The 23,045-nt window shown below is 47.6% G+C and overlaps 1 protein-coding gene across 1 annotated transcript in view; it reads left to right on the top strand.

Moving 5' to 3' along the window:
• kif20ba (kinesin family member 20Ba) overlaps positions 1–23,045 on the top strand; it is a 54,428-nt gene that overhangs the window by 28,055 nt on the left and 3,328 nt on the right. The window contains exons 16-32 of the mRNA XM_084480964.1: positions 1,493–1,607; positions 3,266–3,461; positions 5,764–5,795; positions 6,851–6,958; positions 9,499–9,568; positions 11,105–11,184; positions 12,752–13,069; positions 13,744–14,141; positions 16,181–16,319; positions 16,785–16,907; positions 17,098–17,143; positions 18,229–18,333; positions 18,635–18,762; positions 19,341–19,496; positions 21,407–21,580; positions 22,119–22,184; positions 22,388–22,585. Of these exons, the coding sequence (XP_084337090.1) occupies positions 1,493–1,607; positions 3,266–3,461; positions 5,764–5,795; positions 6,851–6,958; positions 9,499–9,568; positions 11,105–11,184; positions 12,752–13,069; positions 13,744–14,141; positions 16,181–16,319; positions 16,785–16,907; positions 17,098–17,143; positions 18,229–18,333; positions 18,635–18,762; positions 19,341–19,496; positions 21,407–21,580; positions 22,119–22,184; positions 22,388–22,585 (2,452 nt within the window). The remainder of the gene's footprint in view (positions 1–1,492; positions 1,608–3,265; positions 3,462–5,763; positions 5,796–6,850; positions 6,959–9,498; positions 9,569–11,104; positions 11,185–12,751; positions 13,070–13,743; positions 14,142–16,180; positions 16,320–16,784; positions 16,908–17,097; positions 17,144–18,228; positions 18,334–18,634; positions 18,763–19,340; positions 19,497–21,406; positions 21,581–22,118; positions 22,185–22,387; positions 22,586–23,045) is intronic.

Here is a 23,045-nt window from a genome sequence, read left to right as displayed (position 1 = left end):
ACCTCTTCCACTAGAGACCTGTCTCACCTCTTCCACTAGAGACCTGTCTCACCTCTTCTCCTAGAGACCTGTCTCACCTCTTCCACTAGAGACCTGTCTCACCTCTCTCCTAGAGACCTGTCTCACCTCTCTCCTAGAGACCTGTCTCACCTCTTCCACTAGAGACCCTGTCTCACCTCTTCCACTAGAGACCTGTCTCACCTCTTCCACTAGAGACCTGTCTCACCTCTTCCACTAGAGACCTGTCTCACCTCTTCCACTAGAGACCTGTCTCACCTCTCTCCTAGAGACCTGTCTCACCTCTTCCACTAGAGACCCTGTCTCACCTCTTCCACTAGAGACCTGTCTCACCTCTTCCACTAGAGACCTGTCTCACCTCTTCTCCTAGAGACCTGTCTCACCTCTCCTAGAGACCTGTCTCACCTCTTCCACTAGAGACCCTGTCTCACCTCTTCCACTAGAGACCTGTCTCACCTCTTCTCCTAGAGACCTGTCTCACCTCTTCTCCTAGAGACCTGTCTCACCTCTTCTCCTAGAGACCTGTCTCACCTCTTCCACTAGAGACCTGTCTCACCTCTCTCCTAGAGACCTGTCTCACCCCTTCCACTAGAGACCTGTCTCACCCCTTCCACTAGAGACCTGTCTCACCTCTTCTCCTAGAGACCTGTCTCACCTCTTCTCCTAGAGACCTGTCTCACCTCTTCTCCCAGAGACCTGTCTCACCTCTTCCACTAGAGACCTGTCTCACCTCTTCCACTAGAGACCTGTCTCACCTCTTCTCCTAGAGACCTGTCTCACCTCTTCTCCCAGAGACCTGTCTCACCTCTTCCACTAGAGACCTGTCTCACCTCTTCTCCTAGAGACCTGTCTCACCTCTTCTCCTAGAGACCTGTCTCACCTCTCTCCTAGAGACCTGTCTCACCTCTTCTCCCAGAGACCTGTCTCACCTCTCTCCTAGAGACCTGTCTCACCTCTTCTCCCAGAGACCTGTCCCACCTCTTCTCCTAGAGACCCTGTCTCACCTCTTCTCCCAGAGACCTGTCTCACCTCTTCCACTAGAGACCTGTCTCACCTCTTCCACTAGAGACCTGTCTCACCTCTTCTCCTAGAGACCTGTCTCACCTCTTCCACTAGAGACCTGTCTCACCTCTTCTCCTAGAGACCTGTCTCACATCTTCCACTAGAGACCTGTCTCACCTCTTCTAGAGACCTGTCTCACCTCTTCTCCTAGAGACCTGTCTCACCTCTTCTCCCAGAGACCTGTCTCACCTCTTCCACTAGAGACCTGTCTCACCTCTTCTCCTAGAGACCCTGTCTCACCTCTTCCACTAGAGACCTGTCTCACCTCTTCCACTAGAGACCCTGTCTCACCTCTTCCACTAGAGACCCTGTCTCACCTCTTCTCCCAGAGACCTGTCTCACCTCTTCTCCTAGAGTCCCTGTCTCACCTCTTCTCCTAGAGACCTGTCTCACCTCTTCTCCTGGTCTTCAGAGAACGTTTGGAGAGGGAGAAGGAGATCTTGGAGGAGCGAGCTGAGAAGAGACTGGAGATCTTTAAGAACCTGGTGAAGGAGCTGAGCAGTACTGGATCCGGCCCAGAGGAGCAGGTCTCTTCTTGTTTCAACTCCAACTCCTCCCATGTTGTAGCAGAACTTCTTGGGGTAGACGGAACAGAGCCTGGGGGAGTTGCATATTGTTCGGTGGTTCGCTGTCAGTGTAAAAGTCCTTTGACCGAGTTTTTGCCGCGTCAATCAAATAATTACAAATCAGGGAGGTGAATGAGACTGTAAACATACAACACAATTTTGCTTTTGATAACATAAGTGTGCAGGTGTATCACTACAGCTTCGTTTGGATACCAACTTTCTCCAAAAGAGTGCCAAAATGTAGTACTCAAACAGGGAAACAACTGGCCTGGAAATCCAGAGCCACATCTGGAAAGCTGTAGGGTCTGGCAACCAGTAATGAAACGGCCCAACTCGAGGGGTGGCACCAAGCAGGCGTTTGAAAATATCACTGCGCACAACTGTATAACACCACGACCAATCAGAAGAACACAAGGGGTGACGTATCCAGACCAGCGGAGCTAACCAATAGATAAGACTCTTGCCGTATCTGGTGGGTAAAACAGCAACGCTTTTGGCCCGCCTATATCAGATACACCGATGTGATTGGTTAATGTTCGGATCCAGGGGAATCGGGGAGTGAGTATAGGGTTAGGGCCTGTTCTCAGAGTGACTCGCTGAGCAAATTCAATTGTGCTCTCTTGAGAACTCTGCATTTCCAGTGTAGGAAACAATCTAAAAACATTGCTGTGTGAAAGAATGAACATCATAATCCTCCTCTTCTGCAAACTGTCATTCGCTAGACTTTTCTTTGGTTGGATGAGAAAATGCAACTCCAGCATCATTTAATCTTACAATTAATTTTATCTGATATAATATTTTGTGAACGGACAGAGCATCAACTCGTCTTCACAAGACTAGGTTGAATAGTCCATCTTTCATTTTCGCTAGTGTGATTATTATTTTAAGTTGCCTCAAATTCGCATCGCTGCTTATAAGTTTTGAAGCGACTATTTTGTCTGTGTGTTTTTCCACTTTCTTGCATTATTTATTCGCTACACGGCTGGTGTAGAAGGGCCTTACTTCAGCAGGGGCCGGTCTACAGGGGTTGATTTTAAACCTTGACAGACACTTTTGATAAGAACGTTGGAGTCTGGGATATGAGAGGCCCCTCTCACACCGCGTGCTTTATCTCTGAAGTGGCTGTTGTGTCGTTGTCAATGGGAACAAGGTGCTTTGCTTGCTGCTTTCGCGTGTCTGGGCGACATCGTAGGTTTAGATGTTCCATGGTCCACTAGCAGTGCGCCTCGCGTTGTACAGGCTGCTTAAGGGCTCAGTGTGGTCGGCACCGTAGCTTGTATCCCCACCAGAGAAAATGTACAAGTTTGTTTCTTTTAGCTAATTATACAGCCTTCAGCAAAATTATTGGTTGAAACTAAAGTAAAATTTGGATTTATCTACCATCGACCTTTATATTCTAAAGTCTAAATGGACAGTCAGATATCGGACTAGCCTTCATTTGAGTGAATGGTACGTTTCAGCTCGTCTCCCCACAGACGTTTTGCTATAGCATGCTAGGATTAGCGTAGATTAGTTTAACCCCAACACTCTGTTACATCGGTGTGTTACCTGGTTGAACAGTTGCACCGAGACACATTCCCCCTCCAGCGTAGGGTGACAGGGCTGTGTCTGTGCTTCAGGTCATGCCAGTGCAGCTGGATGTGGTGATAGACTCCATGTCCGTGGACCTGGCCGGGATAAAGCAGGACGCCCAGGCCACCCAGGCCACCCTCGGCTGCCTGGGAGAACCAAGCCCTGAGCGGCTGCAGCTGAAGGTGCAGTCACTGGAGCAACAGGTCATCAAGTCTCAGGAGCTGTTGGACGCCAAGACCGCTGGTAAGACCCGCGTATCCTCCACCATGGAGATTACCTTCCTCATGGAGATACACCTCCTCTATGATAGAGATACTCCTCTATGATAGAGATACACCTCCTCTATAGAGATACACCTCCTCTATTATAGAGATACACCTCCTCTATAGAGATACACCTCTATGATAGAGATACACCTCCTCCATTATAGAGATACACCTCCTCTATGATAGAGATACACCTCCTCCATTATAGAGATACACCTCCATTATAGAGATACACCTCCTCCATTATAGAGATACACCTCCTCTATAGAGATACACCTCTATTATAGAGATACACCTCCTCCATTATAGAGATACACCTCCTCCATTATAGAGATACACCTCCTCTATAGAGATACACCTCTATTATAGAGATACACCTCCTCTATGATAGAGATACACCTCCTCTATGATAGAGATACACCTCCTCCATTATAGAGATACACCTCTATTATAGAGATACACCTCCTCTATTATAGAGATACACCTCTATGATAGAGATACACCTCCTCTATGATAGAGATACACCTCCTCTATGATAGATACACCTCTATTATAGAGATACACCTCTATTATAGAGATACACCTCTATGATAGAGATACACCTCCTCTATTATAGACATACACCTCCTCTATGATAGAGATACACCTCCTCTATGATAGAGATACACCTCCTCTATGATAAAGATACACCTCCTCTATAGAGATACACCTCCTCTATGATAGAGATACACCTCTATGATGGAGATACACCTCCTCTATGATGGAGATACACCTCCTCTATGATAGAGATACACCTCCTCTATGATAAAGATACACCTCCTCTATAGAGATACACCTCCTCTATGATAGAGATACACCTCTATGATGGAGATACACCTCCTCTATGATGGAGATACACCTCTATTATAGACATACACCTCTATGATAAAGATACACCTCTATAGAGATACACCTCTGATAGAGATACACCTCTATTAAAGAGATACACCTCTATGATAGAGATACACCTCCATTATAGAGATACACATCTATGATAGAGATACACCTCCATTATAGAGATACACCTCCTCTATTATAGAGATACACCTCCTCTATTATAGAGATACACCTCTTCTATTATAGACATACACCTCCTCTATTATAGAGATACACCTCCTCTATTATAGAGATACACCTCCATCATAGAGATACACCTCCTCTATGATAGAGATACACCTCCTCTATGATAGATACACCTCTATTATAGAGATACACCTCTATTATAGAGATACACCTCTATGATAGAGATACACCTCCTCTATTATAGACATACACCTCCTCTATGATAGAGATACACCTCCTCTATGATAGAGATACACCTCCTCTATGATAAAGATACACCTCCTCTATAGAGATACACCTCCTCTATGATAGAGATACACCTCTATGATGGAGATACACCTCCTCTATGATGGAGATACACCTCCTCTATGATAGAGATACACCTCCTCTATGATAAAGATACACCTCCTCTATAGAGATACACCTCCTCTATGATAGAGATACACCTCTATGATGGAGATACACCTCCTCTATGATGGAGATACACCTCTATTATAGACATACACCTCTATGATAAAGATACACCTCTATAGAGATACACCTCTGATAGAGATACACCTCTATTAAAGAGATACACCTCTATGATAGAGATACACCTCCATTATAGAGATACACATCTATGATAGAGATACACCTCCATTATAGAGATACACCTCCTCTATTATAGAGATACACCTCCTCTATTATAGAGATACACCTCCTCTATTATAGACATACACCTCCTCTATTATAGAGATACACCTCCTCTATTATAGAGATACACCTCCATCATAGAGATACACCTCCTCTATGATAGAGATACTCCTCCTCTATTATAGAGATACACCTCCTCTATTATAGACATACACCTCTATAGAGATACACCTCCTCTATAGAGATACTCCTCTATTATAGAGATACACCTCTATTATAGAGATACACCTCCTCCATTATAGAGATTAACCTCCTCTATAGAGATACACCTCTTTTATAGAGATACACCTCCTCTATGATAGAAGTGGTGTATCTATACAACTCTTGTTGTTTGGCCCTGAACCCTTGTTATTGTTTGTCCCTGCACCCTTGTTGGTTATCTCTGAACTGTTGTTTGTCTCTGAACCATTGTTGTTGTTTATCCCTGAACTGTTGTTGTTTATCTCTGAACTCTTGTTGTTTGTCTCTGAACCGGTTTGTGACAGAACTGCTCCAGCAAACCCAGACCTCCAGACAGGTAAGAATCACCGTCCACATGTAACGGTTTGACTAACGGCCTGAGATGAGGCCTCCTGTTCTGGGAGTCCAGCCCTGTTTCTGTATGTAGCATATAATCTTATATATGTAATGTTATATATATAATGTTATATATGTAATGTTATATATATAATCTTATATATATAATGTTATATATATAATGTTATATATGTAATGTTATATATGTAATGTTATATATATAATGTTCTATATACCTATAATGTTATATATGTAATTTAATTATATATGTAATATAATGTTCTATATATAATGTTCTATATACCTATAATGTTATATGTAATATAATGTTCTTTATAAAACGGGGGGCCTAAATCAAGCGATCTGATTGGTTCCCAACCGTTGTATATTGAGCGTATACACACAGCTATGACGCCCGTTCAGTTTACAGAGTCCAGTATCACTCCGCGCCTAACTTGAACTGTTGTTTATTTATATATAAAAGCGATAGCATAGTTCACTGAAGCCTACAAAAAGCCTGTAAAGCAATAGGCACACGGTCGCCGGCAATTTAGCCTTCTAAATTGCTAAATTGCCGGCGAACCAAGCTACCGTCTCTAGCCTTCTCTCTGAAGGACGCTAGTGTGTTGCATAGCAACCGCCGTACACTTTGCCGGCAGCCAGGAGGTACTACTTTTCTGTATTCGTTAAAAAAAAATGCTTTTCAGACTTTCTAGCTTTTTCAAAATTGAGGGTGTCTATGACTTTAATTTGGTATACGCTCATTATACCACAGTGAAGGGGGTCGCCGCCCCTCCGCTGTGCGTCGGGACGGACAACGCCCCTTAACTGTGGTATAATGAGCGTATACCACGGCCTGTCGTGATCTATTGCTTAAATATATAATGTTGTATATACCTATAATGTTATATATGTCATATAATGTTATATATACCTATAATGTTATATATGTCATATAATGTTATATATATATATAATGTTATATATGTCATATAATGTTATATGCTGTATATATAATGTGTATAATGAACCTCCACTAACCCTGGGGCTGCTCAGAGCCAGGAGGCTGATGAGCTGAGGACGTCCCGGCTGATGGCCCTGTGCCAGGAGAAGGATCAGCTCATCTCCAGACTCCAGAAGACCCAAGACCAGCAGGATACCAACGTAAGACCACTAGTTACCGCCACCGACTAGTTAAAGCCACCAGACTAGTTACCGCCACCAGACTAGTTACAGCCACCAGACTAGTTACAGCCACCAGACTAGTTAAAGCCACCCGACTAGTTACCGCCACCAGACTAGTTACCGCCACCAGACTAGTTAAAGCCACCCGACTAGTTACCGCCACCAGACTAGTTACCGCCACCAGACTAGTTACCGCCACCAGACTAGTTACCGCCACCAGACTAGTTACCGCCACCAGACTAGTTACAGCCACCAGACTAGTTACAGCCACCAGACTAGTTAAAGCCACCCGACTAGTTACCGCCACCAGACTAGTTACCGCCACCAGACTAGTTACCGCCACCAGACTAGTTACCGCCACCAGACTAGTTACCGCCACCAGACTAGTTACCGCCACCAGACTAGTTACAGCCACCAGACTAGTTACCGCCACCAGACTAGTTACAGCCACCCGACTAGTTACAGCCACCAGACTAGTTACCGCCACCAGACTAGTTACCGCCACCAGACTAGTTACAGCCACCAGACTAGTTACAGCCACCAGACTAGTTACAGCCACCGACTAGTTACAGCCACCAGACTAGTTACCGCCACCAGACTAGTTACAGCCACCAGACTAGTTACAGCCACCGACTAGTTACAGCCACCAGACTAGTTACCGCCACCAGACTAGTTACCGCCACCAGACTAGTTACCGCCACCAGACTAGTTAAAGCCACCCGACTAGTTACCGCCACCAGACTAGTTACCGCCACCAGACTAGTTACCGCCACCAGACTAGTTACCGCCACCAGACTAGTTACAGCCACCAGACTAGTTACAGCCACCAGACTAGTTAAAGCCACCCGACTAGTTACCGCCACCAGACTAGTTACCGCCACCAGACTAGTTACCGCCACCAGACTAGTTACCGCCACCAGACTAGTTACCGCCACCAGACTAGTTACCGCCACCAGACTAGTTACCGCCACCAGACTAGTTAAAGCCACCCGACTAGTTACCGCCACCAGACTAGTTACCGCCACCAGACTAGTTACCGCCACCAGACTAGTTACAGCCACCAGACTAGTTACAGCCACCAGACTAGTTACAGCCACCAGACTAGTTACAGCCACCGACTAGTTACAGCCACCAGACTAGTTACCGCCACCAGACTAGTTACAGCCACCAGACTAGTTACAGCCACCGACTAGTTACAGCCACCAGACTAGTTACCGCCACCAGACTAGTTACCGCCACCAGACTAGTTACCGCCACCAGACTAGTTACCGCCACCAGACTAGTTACCGCCACCAGACTAGTTACCGCCACCAGACTAGTTACAGCCACCAGACTAGTTAAAGCCAACTCTAGTGTTTTTGTGCAGCAGGTCTCTGGGTCTAGAAGAGGTTAACTCTAGTGTTTTTGTGCGGCAGGTCCCTGGGTCTAGAAGAGGTTAACTCTAGTGTTTTTGTGCGGCAGGTCCCTGGGTCTAGAAGAGGTTAACTCTAGTGTTTTTGTGCGGCAGGTCCCTGGGTCTAGAAGAGGTTAACTCTAGTGTTTTTGTGCGGCAGGTCTCTGGGTCTAGAAGAGGTTAACTCTAGTGTTTTTGTGCGGCAGGTCTCTGGGTCTAGAAGAGGTTAACTCTAGTGTTTTTGTGCAGCAGGTCCCTGGGTCTAGAAGAGGTTAACTCTAGTGTTTTTGTGCGGCAGGTCTCTGGGTCTAGAAGAGGTTAACTCTAGTGTTTTTGTGCGGCAGGTCCCTGGGTCTAGAAGAGGTTAACTCTAGTGTTTTTGTGCAGCAGGTCTCTGGGTCTAGAAGAGGTTAACTCTAGTGTTTTTGTGCGGCAGGTCCCTGGGTCTAGAAGAGGTTAACTCTAGTGTTTTTGTGCGGCAGGTCTCTGGGTCTAGAAGAGGTTAACTCTAGTGTTTTTGTGCGGCAGGTCTCTGGGTCTAGAAGAGGTTAACTCTAGTGTTTTTGTGCGGCAGGTCTCTGGGTCTAGAAGAGGTTAACTCTAGTGTTTTTGTGCGGCAGGTCTCTGGGTCTAGAAGAGGTTAACTCTAGTGTTTTTGTGCAGCAGGTCTCTGGGTCTAGAAGAGGTTAACTCTAGTGTTTTTGTGCGGCAGGTCTCTGGGTCTAGAAGAGGTTAACTCTAGTGTTTTTGTGCGGCAGGTCTCTGGGTCTAGAAGAGGTTAACTCTAGTGTTTTTGTGTGGCAGGTCTCTGGGTCTAGAAGAGGTTAACTCTAGTGTTTTTGTGCGGCAGGTCCCTGGGTCTAGAAGAGGTTAACTCTAGTGTTTTTGTGCGGCAGGTCCCTGGGTCTAGAAGAGGTTAACTCTAGTGTTTTTGTGTGGCAGGTCTCTGGGTCTAGAAGAGGTTAACTCTAGTGTTTTTGTGCGGCAGGTCCCTGGGTCTAGAAGAGGTTAACTCTAGTGTTTTTGTGCGGCAGGTCTCTGGGTCTAGAAGAGGTTAACTCTAGTGTTTCTGTGCGGCAGGTCCCTGGGTCTAGAAGAGGTTAACTCTAGTGTTTTTGTGCGGCAGGTCTCTGGGTCCAGGAAGCGACCAGTAGAGGGCGAGCCGGCGTTGGACTGCCAGCCCCCGTCTAAGAAAGGTACGGGTCCGTCTGGGACGTCGGGCAGAGCACCAGGCCGAGCGCCAGGCCGAGAGAACGCCCGGGCCTACCTCCACACCCGCCGCCGGCTCTCTGCCCGCAGGAAGTGACCTGACCTCTTCAACTATTAATAAAGACCTTCCTGTTTTCCTGCTTGGGTCAATCGACAGATGTTTCACTGGGTGTGTCGCTGCTTGGGTTATCCGTGAGGTGAATGAATAAAATCATTCATTCAACACAAGAACATATGATGTAAAGAACATAATATATCTAGAGACCCTACACTACTTAAACCTCTTGTCTAGTTTGAGATGACATGGTATCTATAGTGAGAGTCCAAATGACGCACGGTGACCTTTCACCTGTCTGACCTCCAGCCTTTGACCTGTAACCCTAGTGGATGAACTCTAACCTTTGACCTGTCCAGTAACCTCTAGGGATGAGCCTGAATATTCTGATATGTTTGTTAGGTATTTAAATCTCATTTCAGTATTCGGATAGGCTAGGTTATATTTTATCTGAATATCCCAGTGATAAAATCCATCTGTAAGGAAGCTAGAAGCTAGCTTCCAACGCCTCCGCTAGTCAAACATTATTTGAATATTCTGGTAGCACTTTGACCGCTGGTGTCCAGTGTGATGATACGCAAGCCGTTAACCGTTTAAGAAGGGTTTTAATAATGAGAGTATTTAGCAGCTATTGCAATGTTCAAACGACACCAAAAAGCTCTACCTACTAATGTTAACCTGATGGTTATTTAGTAATCGTGAATAGAACGGGTAGAGATGTTGTTCCTTCATATCGATCTGTCCCTCACAATTGCACCCGTGTGATTTATCAGCAGGTAAATATCACCTGTCCTATCACCTGTGAGAAACAAGTGTGATATTAAAATAACATTTGTTTTACCAATTGAACCACTTAAAGAAAGATATAGATAAGCACTGAAAGATACACACTATGAATGGACTTATTGTCTTTTTATATTCAAATATTTTTTGGAAACCTAATAAATATCTGAAGCTTGAAATGATGTTTTCCAATTAAGCCGTGTGTCTTAATTGGAACTTAAGTGTGTCGTGTGTCCAATGAGAGCGCGTACAGCCACCCTGTCACTTCCTGTGCTGCTTGGTCACTTCAAGCGCTACTCGGTCACATCCTGTGCTGCTCATTCACTTCCTGTTTTGTTCAGTCACTTCCTGTGCTGCTCCTTCACTTCCTGTGGGCCTTAGGGCCGTGAGGACATTTTGTTTTGGTCCTGTGTGCGTTTGTTTACAGTTCTTGTCTGTTTGTTTACAGTTCTTGTGTGTTTGTTTACAGTTCTTGTGTGTTTGTTTACAGTTCTTGTGTGTTTGTTTACCGTTCTTGTGTGTTTGTTTACAGCTCTTGTGTGTTTGTTTACTGCTCTTGTGTGTTTGGTTCCAGTTCTAGTAGTTATTTAGCTTGTGGTTTTTAATCCAGTCTGCCAGCTTGTCCCCTCACTATAACCCCCCGCAGTACCCCATCACCCCTAACCTTTGACCTGTCCCCCCCCAGGGAGCCGCGGAGGTGCAGAAGGGGTCCCCGAGCTGCAGGCCAGGTCAGCCGCGGAGGGGAGTGCTGAGCCCCGGGAGGAGGTGAGAGAGGAAGTGACACGGGAGGAGGTGAAGCTCCGGAGCCACGATGTACAAGACCTCCTCATTGGCTGCTCAGAACCCCACTATCACCAGCTAACCTAGCGCTGTCAGAACCCCACTATCAGCAGCTAACCTAGCGCTGTCAGAACCCCACTATCAGCAGCTAACCTAGCGCTGTCAGAACCCCACTATCAGCAGCTAACCTAGCGCTGTCAGAACCCCACTATCAGCAGCTAACCTAGCGCTGTCAGAACCCCACTATCAGCAGCTAACCTAGCGCTGTCAGAACCCCACTATCAGCAGCTAACCTAGCGCTGTCAGAACCCCACTATCAGCAGCTAACCTAGCGCTGTCAGAACCCCACTATCAGCAGCTAACCTAGCGCTGTCAGAACCCCACTATCACCAGCTAACCTAGCGCTGTCAGAACCCCACTATCACCAGCTAACCTAGCGCTGTCAGAACCCCACTATCAGCAGCTAACCTAGCGCTGTCAGAACCCCACTATCACCAGCTAACCTAGCGCTGTCAGAACTACGATAGCACTAGCTAACCTAGCGCTGTCAGAACCACAATAGCACTAGCTAACTTAGCGCTACCAACCACCGGCTTGGCACGCCCGGCAATTTCACTGTCTTGCCTGTGCAAACCCGAGGGGGTAAAATCCCCCGTCGTCACGGAGCCGGCTTTCTTAGTTTACTGGAGAAGGCGGGGCTACACAAGGAAAGTCGAGCTTTGTAGAACAATTTGCATACTCAAATGTTTTTTTTTATTCAAGCCACTCGCGTGCAAGAATGAGTATAGATCTGAGTGTAGGCTACAAAAGAGATTAACTATTTACAAGTGCAAAAACGCCAACATATTCTTTATTTTGCTGACCACATGTTTTTTTATCCTGACAAAAGCCTCGTAAGGCAAGTTCCTCTGCGTCTTTCTCGTAGATCTCATCATCTTTCCCCGTCTTCGTTTAATGCGACTGCATCACCTTCTTTCCCCTGATGGTCAGCAGCTTGTGGATTTCACCGTCTGTCCAGTCAGAACTGCTCATGTCGATATCGCTGCGTTGTCTCTGTTGTAGAGACAGTGCAGCAACACCTCTACCCAAGTCCTGCCCCTGGAACCGCGAAGCCATCGCATTTACATGAAAATTAAACCGCCGATATGTGTAGGGTCCGGGAGGGTAAATTGGGGTGCGAGATCAAGCCAGTTTATTACCTTGGTCAGTGTAAACGTGCGGACCATGCCGGGAAAAAGGCGAGCATAAGACGGGCATATTTGACAGTGTAAAAACGTTTACAGATACACAAGCACACAATAGCACTAGCTATCCTAGCACGGGCAAAACCCCAATATCAGAAAATAACCCACCACTTTTAGAACCACTGTAGCACTTGATGACTTGCTTACCTAGCGATCTCAGTACAACAATATCTCCAGCTAACTATCTAACCTAGTGTTGTCGGAATCACAACATCGCTAGCTCATTCTCCTTGTAGTGACAATGTATAATATCTACTAACACTAAAACAACAGCGACTGCTTCTTGTCTCGACCGTCCTGTCCGACAGGAGGTGCTGACTGAGCTCCGGGGGGAGAGGAGGACCGGAGAGGCGGTGTACGCTGCCCTGGAGGAGCAGACGCTCGGAAAACAGGAGGCGCTGGCCTCCCTGGAGGAGGAGAGGAGAGGCAGGGAGGAGGCGCTGGCCTCCCTGGAGGAGGAGAGGAGAGGCAGGGAGGAGGCGCTGGCCTCCCTGGAGGAGGAGAGGAGAGGCAGGGAGGAGGCGCTGGCCTCCCTGGAGGAGGAGAGGAGAGGCAGGGAGGAGGCTCTGGCCTCCCTGGAGGAGGAGAGGAGAGGCAGGGAGGAGGCGCAGAGGAGCAAAGAGGAGGTAAGCAGAGGGTCTGGGTTTCCTCTTCAACAGATGAACCAGCGACCAGGAGACAGGTTTAGTTTAGGTTAGTTTATTGTTTTTTGTTAACAGGGACCATGTATAGAACAGGTTCTATAGCAGGGTTAGCTAAACAGCTCATTTGCACCTGTGGTCCCTGGGCAGGAAGTTCAAAGCACTACAAAAACATACTAGACATTACAGACAGTTGTTAAAAACAGATAACAACATCAACAACATTACAGTAAAAAAAACAACATACAAAATACATTTGGTGTTATAGATATATACAGAGATCAATGATGGCAAGATTGATTCTCTTTCAGCCATGTCTTCAGAGACTTTTTAAAGCTGTTAAGACTTGTACAGTCTCTAATATGGAGTGGGATTGAGTTCCATTTTCCAGTTGCTTGGTATGAGAAAGCTGATTGCCCAAAAGTGGTCTTCTTAAATTTGGTGAAACAATCACCTCTCATAGCAGCCCTAGATACCCGTACATTGTCCCTGAGGGGTTCACCACGCGTCACAGTGAAGAGGTAGTGTGTGTGCTGTGCTCCGGGGGTTCAGTGTGTCGTGAAGGTGCGCCCCACCTCCCACTGCAGTGCGCTCCACAGTTGGAGAGGAGAAGTGCTGGGCTAGATGGTTGATTGCGGTTCTTTCTGCCCCCGGTGCAGCAGGAGGGACACATCCAGGAGAGAACGCTCCACACTCAGAGGCTGGAGCTAGAAGTCCTGGGCCTGAAACAGGAAGTCCTGGGCCTGAAACAGGAAGTCCTGGGCCTGAAACAGGAAGCGGAGATGGCTTCCGTTGCTGCAGGAGCAGAGAGTGGTTGTGATCAATTGAAAGAAGAGATACTGGACCTCAAGAAGAATCTGCTGCGAGAGGGAGAGGAGAAGAAGAAGAGGATGAGGCAGGTGGAGGATCTGGAGCAGGAGGCGTCCCAGGCCACGGAGCGGCTGGTCCAGGGCCAGCGGGAGCAGCAGGCGCGCCGCAGGGAGCTGCTGGCTGCGGCCGAGCAGGCCATCACCGAGAAGGACGCTGAGCTGGACCGCAGAGGCCTCGAGCTCCAAAGGTAACCTAGGAGGAGACGCTGTCTCGTCCCTACCACTGGTCTACCACAGGCCCACACAGCCTAGTGACTATAGTACCCTGTCCTAGTGACTATAGTACCCCCTCCTAGTGACTATAGTACCCCCTCCTAGTGACTATAGTACCCTCTCCTAGTGACTATAGTACCCTGTCCTAGTGACTATAGTACCCTGTCCTAGTGACTATAGTACCCTCTCCTAGTGACTATAGTACCCTGTCCTAGTGACTATATCCTACCCTCTCCTAGTGACTATAGTACCCCCTCCTAGTGACTATAGTACCCTCTCCTAGTGACTATAGTACCCTGTCCTAGTGACTATAGTACCCTCGCCTAGTGACTATAGTACCCTCTCCTAGTGACTATAGTACCCTGTCCTAGTGACTATAGTACCCTCTCCTAGTGACTATAGTACCCTCTCCTAGTGACTATAGTACCCTGTCCTAGTGACTATATCCTACCCTCTCCTAGTGACTATAGTACCCTCTCCTAGTGACTATAGTACCCTGTCCTAGTGACTATAGTACCCCCTCCTAGTGACTATAGTACCCTGTCCTAGTGACTATAGTACCCCCTCCTAGTGACTATAGTACCCTGTCCTAGTGACTATAGTACCCTGTCCTAGTGACTATAGTACCCTGTCCTAGTGACTATAGTACCCCCTCCTAGTGACTATAGTACCCTGTCCTCACTAGGAGGGGGTACTATAGTCACTAGGACAGGGTACTATAGTCACTAGGAGGGGGTACTATAGTCACTAGGAGAGGGTACTATAGTCACTAGGACAGGGTACTATAGTCACTAGGACAGGGTACTATAGTCACTAGGAGGGGGTACTATAGTCACTAGGAGAGGGTACCTGTCCTGGTGACTATAGTACCCTGTCCTGGTGACTATAGTACCCTGTCCTAGTGACTATAGTACCCTCTCCTAGTGACTATAGTACCCTGTCCTAGTGACTATAGTACCCTCTCCTAGTGACTATAGTACCCTGTCCTAGTGACTATAGTACCCTCTCCTAGTGACTATAGTACCCTCTCCTAGTGACTATAGTACCCTGTCCTAGTGACTATAGTACCCTCTCCTAGTGACTATAGTACCCTCTCCTAGTGACTATAGTACCCTCTCCTAGTGACTATAGTACCCTCTCCTAGTGACTATAGTACCCTGTCCTGGTGACTATAGTACCCTCTCCTAGTGACTATAGTACCCTCTCCTAGTGACTATAGTACCCTCTCCTAGTGACTATAGTACCCTCTCCTAGTGACTATAGTACCCTCTCCTAGTGACTATATCCTACCCTCTCCTAGTGACTATAGTACCCTCTCCTAGTGACTATAGTACCCTCTCCTAGTGACTATAGTACCCTCTCCTAGTGACTATAGTACCCTCTCCTAGTGACTATAGTACCCTGTCCTAGTGACTATAGTACCCTCTCCTAGTGACTATATCCTACCCTCTCCTAGTGACTATAGTACCCTGTCCTAGTGACTATAGTACCCTCTCCTAGTGACTATAGTACCCTGTCCTAGTGACTATAGTACCCTGTACTAGTGACTATAGTACCCTGTACTAGTGACCATAGTACCCTCTCCTAGTGACTATATCCTACCCTGTACTAGTGACTATATCCTACCCTCTCATAGTGACTATATCCTACCCTGTACTAGTGACTATATCCTACCCTGTCCTGGTGACTATATCCTACCCTCTCCTAGTGACTATATCCTACCCTGTACTAGTGACTATATCCTACCCTGTCCTAGTGACTATATCCTACCCTCTCCTAGTGACTATATCCTACCCTCTCCTAGTGACTATATCCTACCCTCTCCTAGTGACTATATCCTACCCTGTACTAGGGACTATATCCTAGTGACTATATCCTACCCTGTCGTTTGTGTTTGACAGCAGTTCCATAGCCTGTGCCATTATGCAACTACATAGTAGTAGAGTACTAATACTACAGGCAAGCAACCGTGTGTATGAATGTGTTGTGTGTATGTGCTGTGTGTCGGTTTTAGGCTGAAGCAGCAGTCCACCCTGGACTCTGACAGAGTGAAGAGCCTAGACGTGGACCTCCAGAGAAGAGACGAGGAGACGGCCGACCTCCGAGAGAAGCTGGCCGACTCCAAGAGACAGATCCAGCAGGTCCACAAAGAGGTACAGCGTCAGTCTCCTCCCTCTGCTCCTCCCTGCTCCCTGTTGGCTCCAGTCTCCTCCTCCCTCCTCTCTGATGGCTCCAGTCTCCTCCTCTCTGATGGCTCCAGTCTCCTCCTCTCTGATGGCTCCAGTCTCCTCCTCTCTGATGGCTCCAGTCTCCTCCTCTCTGATGGCTCCAGTCTCCTCCTCTCTGATGGCTCCAGTCTCCTCCTCTCTGATGGCTCCAGTCTCCTCCCTCTGCTCCTCTCTCCTCTCTGATGGCTCCAGTCTCCTCCTCTCTGATGGCTCCAGTCTCCTCCTCCCTCCTCTCTGATGGCTCCAGTCTCCTCCCTCTGCTCCTCTCTCCTCTCTGATGGCTCCAGTCTCCTCCTCTCTGATGGCTCCAGTCTCCTCCTCTCTGATGGCTCCAGTGTCCTCCCTCTCCTCCTCCCTGTGCTGACTGGGCTCTTGTCTCCCTGTGTCCAGGTGTCGGCGTTGCGGCCGGAGGCGAAGGCTTTGACTCAGAAGCTGAGCGATGCTGATAAGTTGGTGAAACAGCTGCAGTCTGAGCTGTCGGCCCGCGACCGCTCCATCCTGCTGCTCACCAAGGTTTGGAGATTCGGAAAGTGTTCTATATGTGAAATGTAGAAAGACTATCGGGAGACTTATCGACTTATTGGTGAATAAAGAGTGAGGTGGTGGACCAGTAGGAAGTCAGTGCTTATCTCGCTTAAGTATCCGATAATTAGGAAGCATATATTCTACTGTATACACACTAACCAGCCTTTCTCTGGTCCAGGACCAGTCCCAACAGAGCAGCCAGCTGTACCACCAGGCCTGCCAAGGTACCCTGTCTGTCTGTCTGTCTGTCTGTCTGTCTGTCTGTCTGTCTGTCTGTCTGTCTGTGTGACTCAAGACTCACTTGTTCAGAGTTCACCTAGACTCTGCATAGCCACCCCCTCCTACACACTTATTGTATGTAGTACATCCTGGCACTTAACGTACACACTTATTGTGTGTAGTACGTCCTGGACCTTAACGTACACACTTATTGTGTGTAGTACGTCCTGGACCTTAACGTACACACTTAACGTACACACTTATTGTATGTTGTGCGTCCTGGACCTTAACGTACACACTTATTGTGTGTAGTACATCCTGGCACTTAACGTACACACTTATTGTGTGTAGTACATCCTGGCACTTAACGTACACACTTATTGTGTGTAGTACATCCTGGCACTTAACGTACACACTTATTGTGTGTAGTACGTCCTGGACCTTAACGTACACACTTATTGTGTGTAGTACGTCCTGGACCTTAACGTACACACTTATTGTGTGTAGTACGTCCTGGACCTTAACGTACACACTTATTGTGTGTAGTACGTCCTGGACCTTAACGTACACACTTAACGTACACACTTATTGTGTGTAGTACATCCTGGCACTTAACGTACACACTTATTGTGTGTAGTACGTCCTGGACCTTAACGTACACACTTATTGTGTGTAGTACGTCCTGGACCTTAACGTACACACTTATTGTGTGTAGTACGTCCTGGCACTTAACGTACACACTTATTGTGTGTAGTACGTCCTGGCACTTAACGTACACACTTATTGTGTGTAGTACGTCCTTGCACACCGACAGCGATATATTGTTTCACCTTCTTCTGACAAATTTGGACAAGGCGTCTGCTGAACACCCTGAAGGTAAATGTTAGAGTGTGTGTGTGTGCGTGTGCGTGTGCGTGTGTGTGTGTGTGTGTGTGTGTGTGTGTGTGTGTGTGTGTGTGTGTGTGTGTGTGTGTGTGTGTGTGTGTGTGTGTGTGTGTGTGTGTGTGTGTGTGTGTGTGTGTGTGTGTGTGTGTGTGTGTGTGTGCGTGCGTGCGTGCGTGCGTGCGTGCGTGTGTGTGTGTGTGTGTAGAGCTGGAGGCCCAGCGGCGGGTGGTGGGGGACATGCGCGCGGCGTTGTCGGAGCAGGAGGAGACGCAGCAGCAGCAGGAGCAGCTGATCCAGGACCTCATGCAAGGCAGGACATTAATACACGTTTGGTTATACCTCCGGGTGAGCCCTTGATTCTTATTGGTGGACAGATCACAAGGGTTCGTACACCTCTGGCCTGTAACATCTATGTATCAATGCGCGACAAATCCAACATTAACAACAACTGTCCAGCACAACTATCCAGTCTGTTTCCCTAAATATATTTTGTATTGGTCCAAAATGTTTTCTATTAGTCCAAATGTTTTCTATTCCTCCAAAAAGTTATCCATTAGTCCAACATTGTTTCTATTGGTCTCAAACTGTGCTGTCCTTTCTGCTTCATTCAGAGCTTGATCATCTTAAAGGCTTGTCTGAGAACCATGGCAACACAAAAGACCCGCCCACTCAGAGACTCAGCCAATCAGAACTCCAACAGGCCAGACAGGAAGTGGTTCAGGCCCAGGAGAGTTTGAAGGTGAGTTTCCATACTTCCCCCGCATTCTGTAAAAAAAATAAACCAGATTATAACTGAACCATTTTATATTTGAACCAGATCCTACTCTGCTAGTCTAAACCAGATATATCTAAACAATAACCTATTCTACTCCTCTAAACCCGACTAAATCTAAACTGAATCATATTTTACTAGTCTAAACCCTATTAAATCTTAACCAGTTCATATCAACACCAGATCCTACTCTGTAAATCTAAACCAGATTATATTGAATCAGATCATATTATACTAGCATAACCAGATGAAATCTAAACTAGTTTATATCAACACCAGATCCTACTCTATTAGTGTAAACCAGATTCAATCTAAACCAGATTATAGATACAGCAGGTCCTACTCTACTGGTCTGAACCAGATACAATCTAAACCAGAGTATTTCTACACCAGATCCTATTCTACTAGGCTAAACCTGTGTGTGTGTGTGTGTGTGTGTGTGTGTGTGTGTGTGTGTGTGTGTGTGTGTGTGTGTGTGTGTGTGTGTGTGTGTGTGTGTGTGTGTGTGTGTGTGTGTGTGTGTGTGTGTGTGTGTGTGTGTGTAGCTGTGTACTGATAGGCAGCAGGCGGACCGGAGGCGGTGGCTGGAGGAGAAGATGCTTCTGATTGGTCAGGCTAAGGAAGCAGAAGAGAGGAGGAACCAAGAGATGAGGAAGTTTGCTGAGGACAGAGAGCGACACGCTAGGGAACACATCCAACTGGTACCCGCAAACCTTACTCTCTCTAGAGGTCTCTCTCTAGTGTAACACTAGCTCTCTCTCCAGTGTAACACTAGCTCTCTCTCTCTAGTGTAACACTAGCTCTCTCTCTCTAGTGTAACACTAGCTCCCTCTCTCTAGTGTAACACTAGCTCTCTCTCCAGTGTAACACTAGCTCTCTCTCTCTAGTGTAACACTAGCTCTCTAGTGTAACACTAGCTCTCTCTCTCTAGTGTAACACTAGCTCTCTCTCTCTAGTGTAACACTAGCTCTCTCTAGTGTAACACTAGCTCTCTCTCTCTAGTGTAACACTAGCTCTCTCGCTCTAGTGTAACACTAGCTCTCTCGCTCTAGTGTAACACTAGCTCTCTCGCTCTAGTGTAACACTAGCTCTCTCTCTCTCTAGTGTAACACTAGCTCTCTCTCTCTAGTGTAACACTAGCTCTCTCTCTCTCTAGTGTAACACTAGCTCTCTCGCTCTAGTGTAACACTAGCTCTCTCTAGTGTAACACTAGCTCTCTCTCTCCAGTGTAACACTAGCTCTTTCTCTCTCTAGTGTAACACTAGCTCTCTCTCCAGTGTAACACTAGCTCTCTCTCTCTAGTGTAACACTAGCTCTCTCTAGTGTAACACTAGCTCTCTCTCTAGTGTAACACTAGCTCGCTCTCTCTAGTGTAACACTAGCTCCCTCTCTCTAGTATAACACTAGCTCTCTCTCTCTAGTGTAACACTAGCTCTCTCTCTCCAGTGTAACACTAGCTCTCTCTCTAGTGTAACACTAGCTCTCTCCCTAGTGTAACACTAGCTCTCTCTCTCTAGTGTAACACTAGCTCTCTCTCTAGTGTAACACTAGCTCTCTCTCTAGTGTAACACTAGCTCTCTCTCTAGTGTAACACTAGCTCTCTCTCTAGTGTAACACTAGCTCGCTCTCTCTAGTGTAACTCTAGCTCTCTCTCTCTCTAGTGTAACACTAGCTCTCTCGCTCTAGTGTAACACTAGATCTCTCTCTCTCTAGTGTAACACTAGCTCTCTCTCTCTAGTGTAACACTAGCTCTCTCTCTCTAGTGTAACACTAGCTCTCTCTCTAGTGTAACACTAGCTCGCTCTCTCTAGTGTAACTCTAGCTCTCTCTCTCTCTAGTGTAACACTAGCTCTCTCGCTCTAGTGTAACACTAGATCTCTCTAGTGTAACACTAGCTCTCTCTCTCCAGTGTAACACTAGCTCTCTCTCTCTCTAGTGTAACACTAGCTCTCTCTAGTGTAACACTAGCTCTCTCTCTCTAGTGTAACACTAGCTCTCTCTAGTGTAACACTAGCTCTCTCTCCAGTGTAACACTAGCTCTCTCTCTAGTGTAACACTAGCTCTCTCTCCAGTGTAACACTAGCTCTCTCTAGTGTAACACTAGCTCTCTCTCTCTAGTGTAACACTAGCTCTCTCTCCAGTGTAACACTAGCTCTCTCTAGTGTAACACTAGCTCTCTCTCTCTAGTGTAACACTAGCTCTCTAGTGTAACACTAGCTCTCTCTCTCTAGTGTAACACTAGCTCTCTCTAGTGTAACACTAGCTCGCTCTCTCTAGTGTAACACTAGCTCTCTCTCTCTAGTGTAACACTAGCTCTCTCTCCAGTGTAACACTAGCTCTCTCTAGTGTAACACTAGCTCTCTCTCCAGTGTAACACTAGCTCTCTCTCTCTCTAGTGTAACACTAGCTCTCTCTAGTGTAACACTAGCTCTCTCTCTCTAGTGTAACACTAGCTCTCTCTAGTGTAACACTAGCTCTCTCTCTCTAGTGTAACACTAGCTCTCTCTCCAGTGTAACACTAGCTCTCTCTAGTGTAACACTAGCTCTCTCTAATGTAACACTATCTCTCTCTCTCCAGTGTAACACTAGCTCTCTCTCTCTCTCTCTGTAGGAGAGTGTTGGTGCTGAGCTGGCGGTGAAGGAGCAGGCGATGGACGAGTGGAGGCGGGAGAGAGACTCCCTGGTCTCCGCTCTGGAGGTCCAGCTGCAGAAGCTCGTCTCCTGCAACAAAGAGCAGGAGCAGCTGATCCAGCAGCTCCGCTCTGACCCCGGCCCGCCCCCAGAGGTACTGTCTGCTGGTACTACTACACCTGGTACTACTGCAGTACTACACCTGGTACTACTGCAGTACTACACCTGGTACTACTGCAGTACTACACCTGGTACTACTGCAGTACTACACCTGGTACTACTGCAGTACTACACCTGGTACTACACCTGGTACTACTGCAGTACTACACCTGGTACTAGTGTACTACTACACCTGGTACTACTGCAGTACTACACCTGGTACTACTGCAGTACTACACCTGGTACTACACCTGGTACTACTGCAGTACTACACCTGGTACTAGTGTACTACTACACCTGGTACTACTGCAGTACTACACCTGGTACTACTGCAGTACTACACCTGGTACTACTGCAGTACTACACCTGGTACTACTGCAGTACTACACCTGGTACTACTGCAGTACCAGACCTGGTCCTACCAGACCTGGTCCTACCAGACCTGGTCCCACCAGACCTGGTCCCACCAGACCTGGTGGGACCAGGTCTGGTGGGACCAGGTCTGATCTGATGTCCTGTCGTTGTCGTTGCAGACGGCGGCGGGGGGCGGGCCTCCCCCGGTCTCCACCAGTAGGAGCTCAGCAGAGAGGACCAGCTCGGTGAGCAGGGCCGGGGTCAGAGGTCGCCATGGAGACCCTAACATGTGTCGCCTGGTGTGTAACGTCTGGTTGGTGTGTGTGTGTGTGTGTGTGTGTGTGTGTGTGTGTGTGTGTGTGTGTGTGTGTGTGTGTGTGTGTGTGTGTGTGTGTGTGTGTGTGTGTGTGTGTGTGTGTGTGTGTGTGTGTGTGTGTGTGCGCTCCAGGAGGGGGAGTTCCCCTCGGTCCTGGAGTCCTCTCAGATCTCCACGGAGAGCGGGCGGAGGAGCCGCTTCCCGCGGCCGGAGATGGAGATCTCCTTCAGCCCGCTGCAGCCCAACCGCCTGGCCCTGAGGAGGCAGGGGGAGCAGGACGCCGTCACCGTCAAGATCACCCGCAAGAGGAGGAGCAACGACATGGACAGGGTGAGGAGGCCAGGACACATAGCTCAGAGAGGAGGCCAGGACACATAGCTCAGAGAGGAGGCTAGGACACATAGCTCAGAGAGGAGGCTAGGACACATAGCTCAGAGAGGAGGCTAGGACACATAGCTCAGAGAGGAGGCTAGGACACATAGCTCAGAGAGGAGGCTAGGACACATAGCTCAGAGAGGAGGCTAGGACACATAGCTCAGAGAGGAGGCTAGGACACATAGCTCAGAGAGGAGGCCAGGACACATAGCTCAGAGAGGAGGCCAGGACACATAGCTCAGAGAGGAGGCTAGGACACATAGCTCAGAGAGGAGGCTAGGACACATAGCTCAGAGAGGAGGCTAGGACACATAGCTCAGAGAGGAGGCTAGGACACATAGCTCAGAGAGGAGGCTAGGACACATAGCTCAGAGAGGAGGCTAGGACACATAGCTCAGAGAGGAGGCTAGGACAC

Source organism: Micromesistius poutassou (genome assembly GCF_964030765.1).
Source record: "Micromesistius poutassou genome assembly, chromosome: 16".
NCBI lineage: Eukaryota > Metazoa > Chordata > Actinopteri > Gadiformes > Gadidae > Micromesistius > Micromesistius poutassou.
Note: the sequence above shows the minus strand (reverse complement) of the source record. Positions and strands in the feature narration are given on the sequence as shown.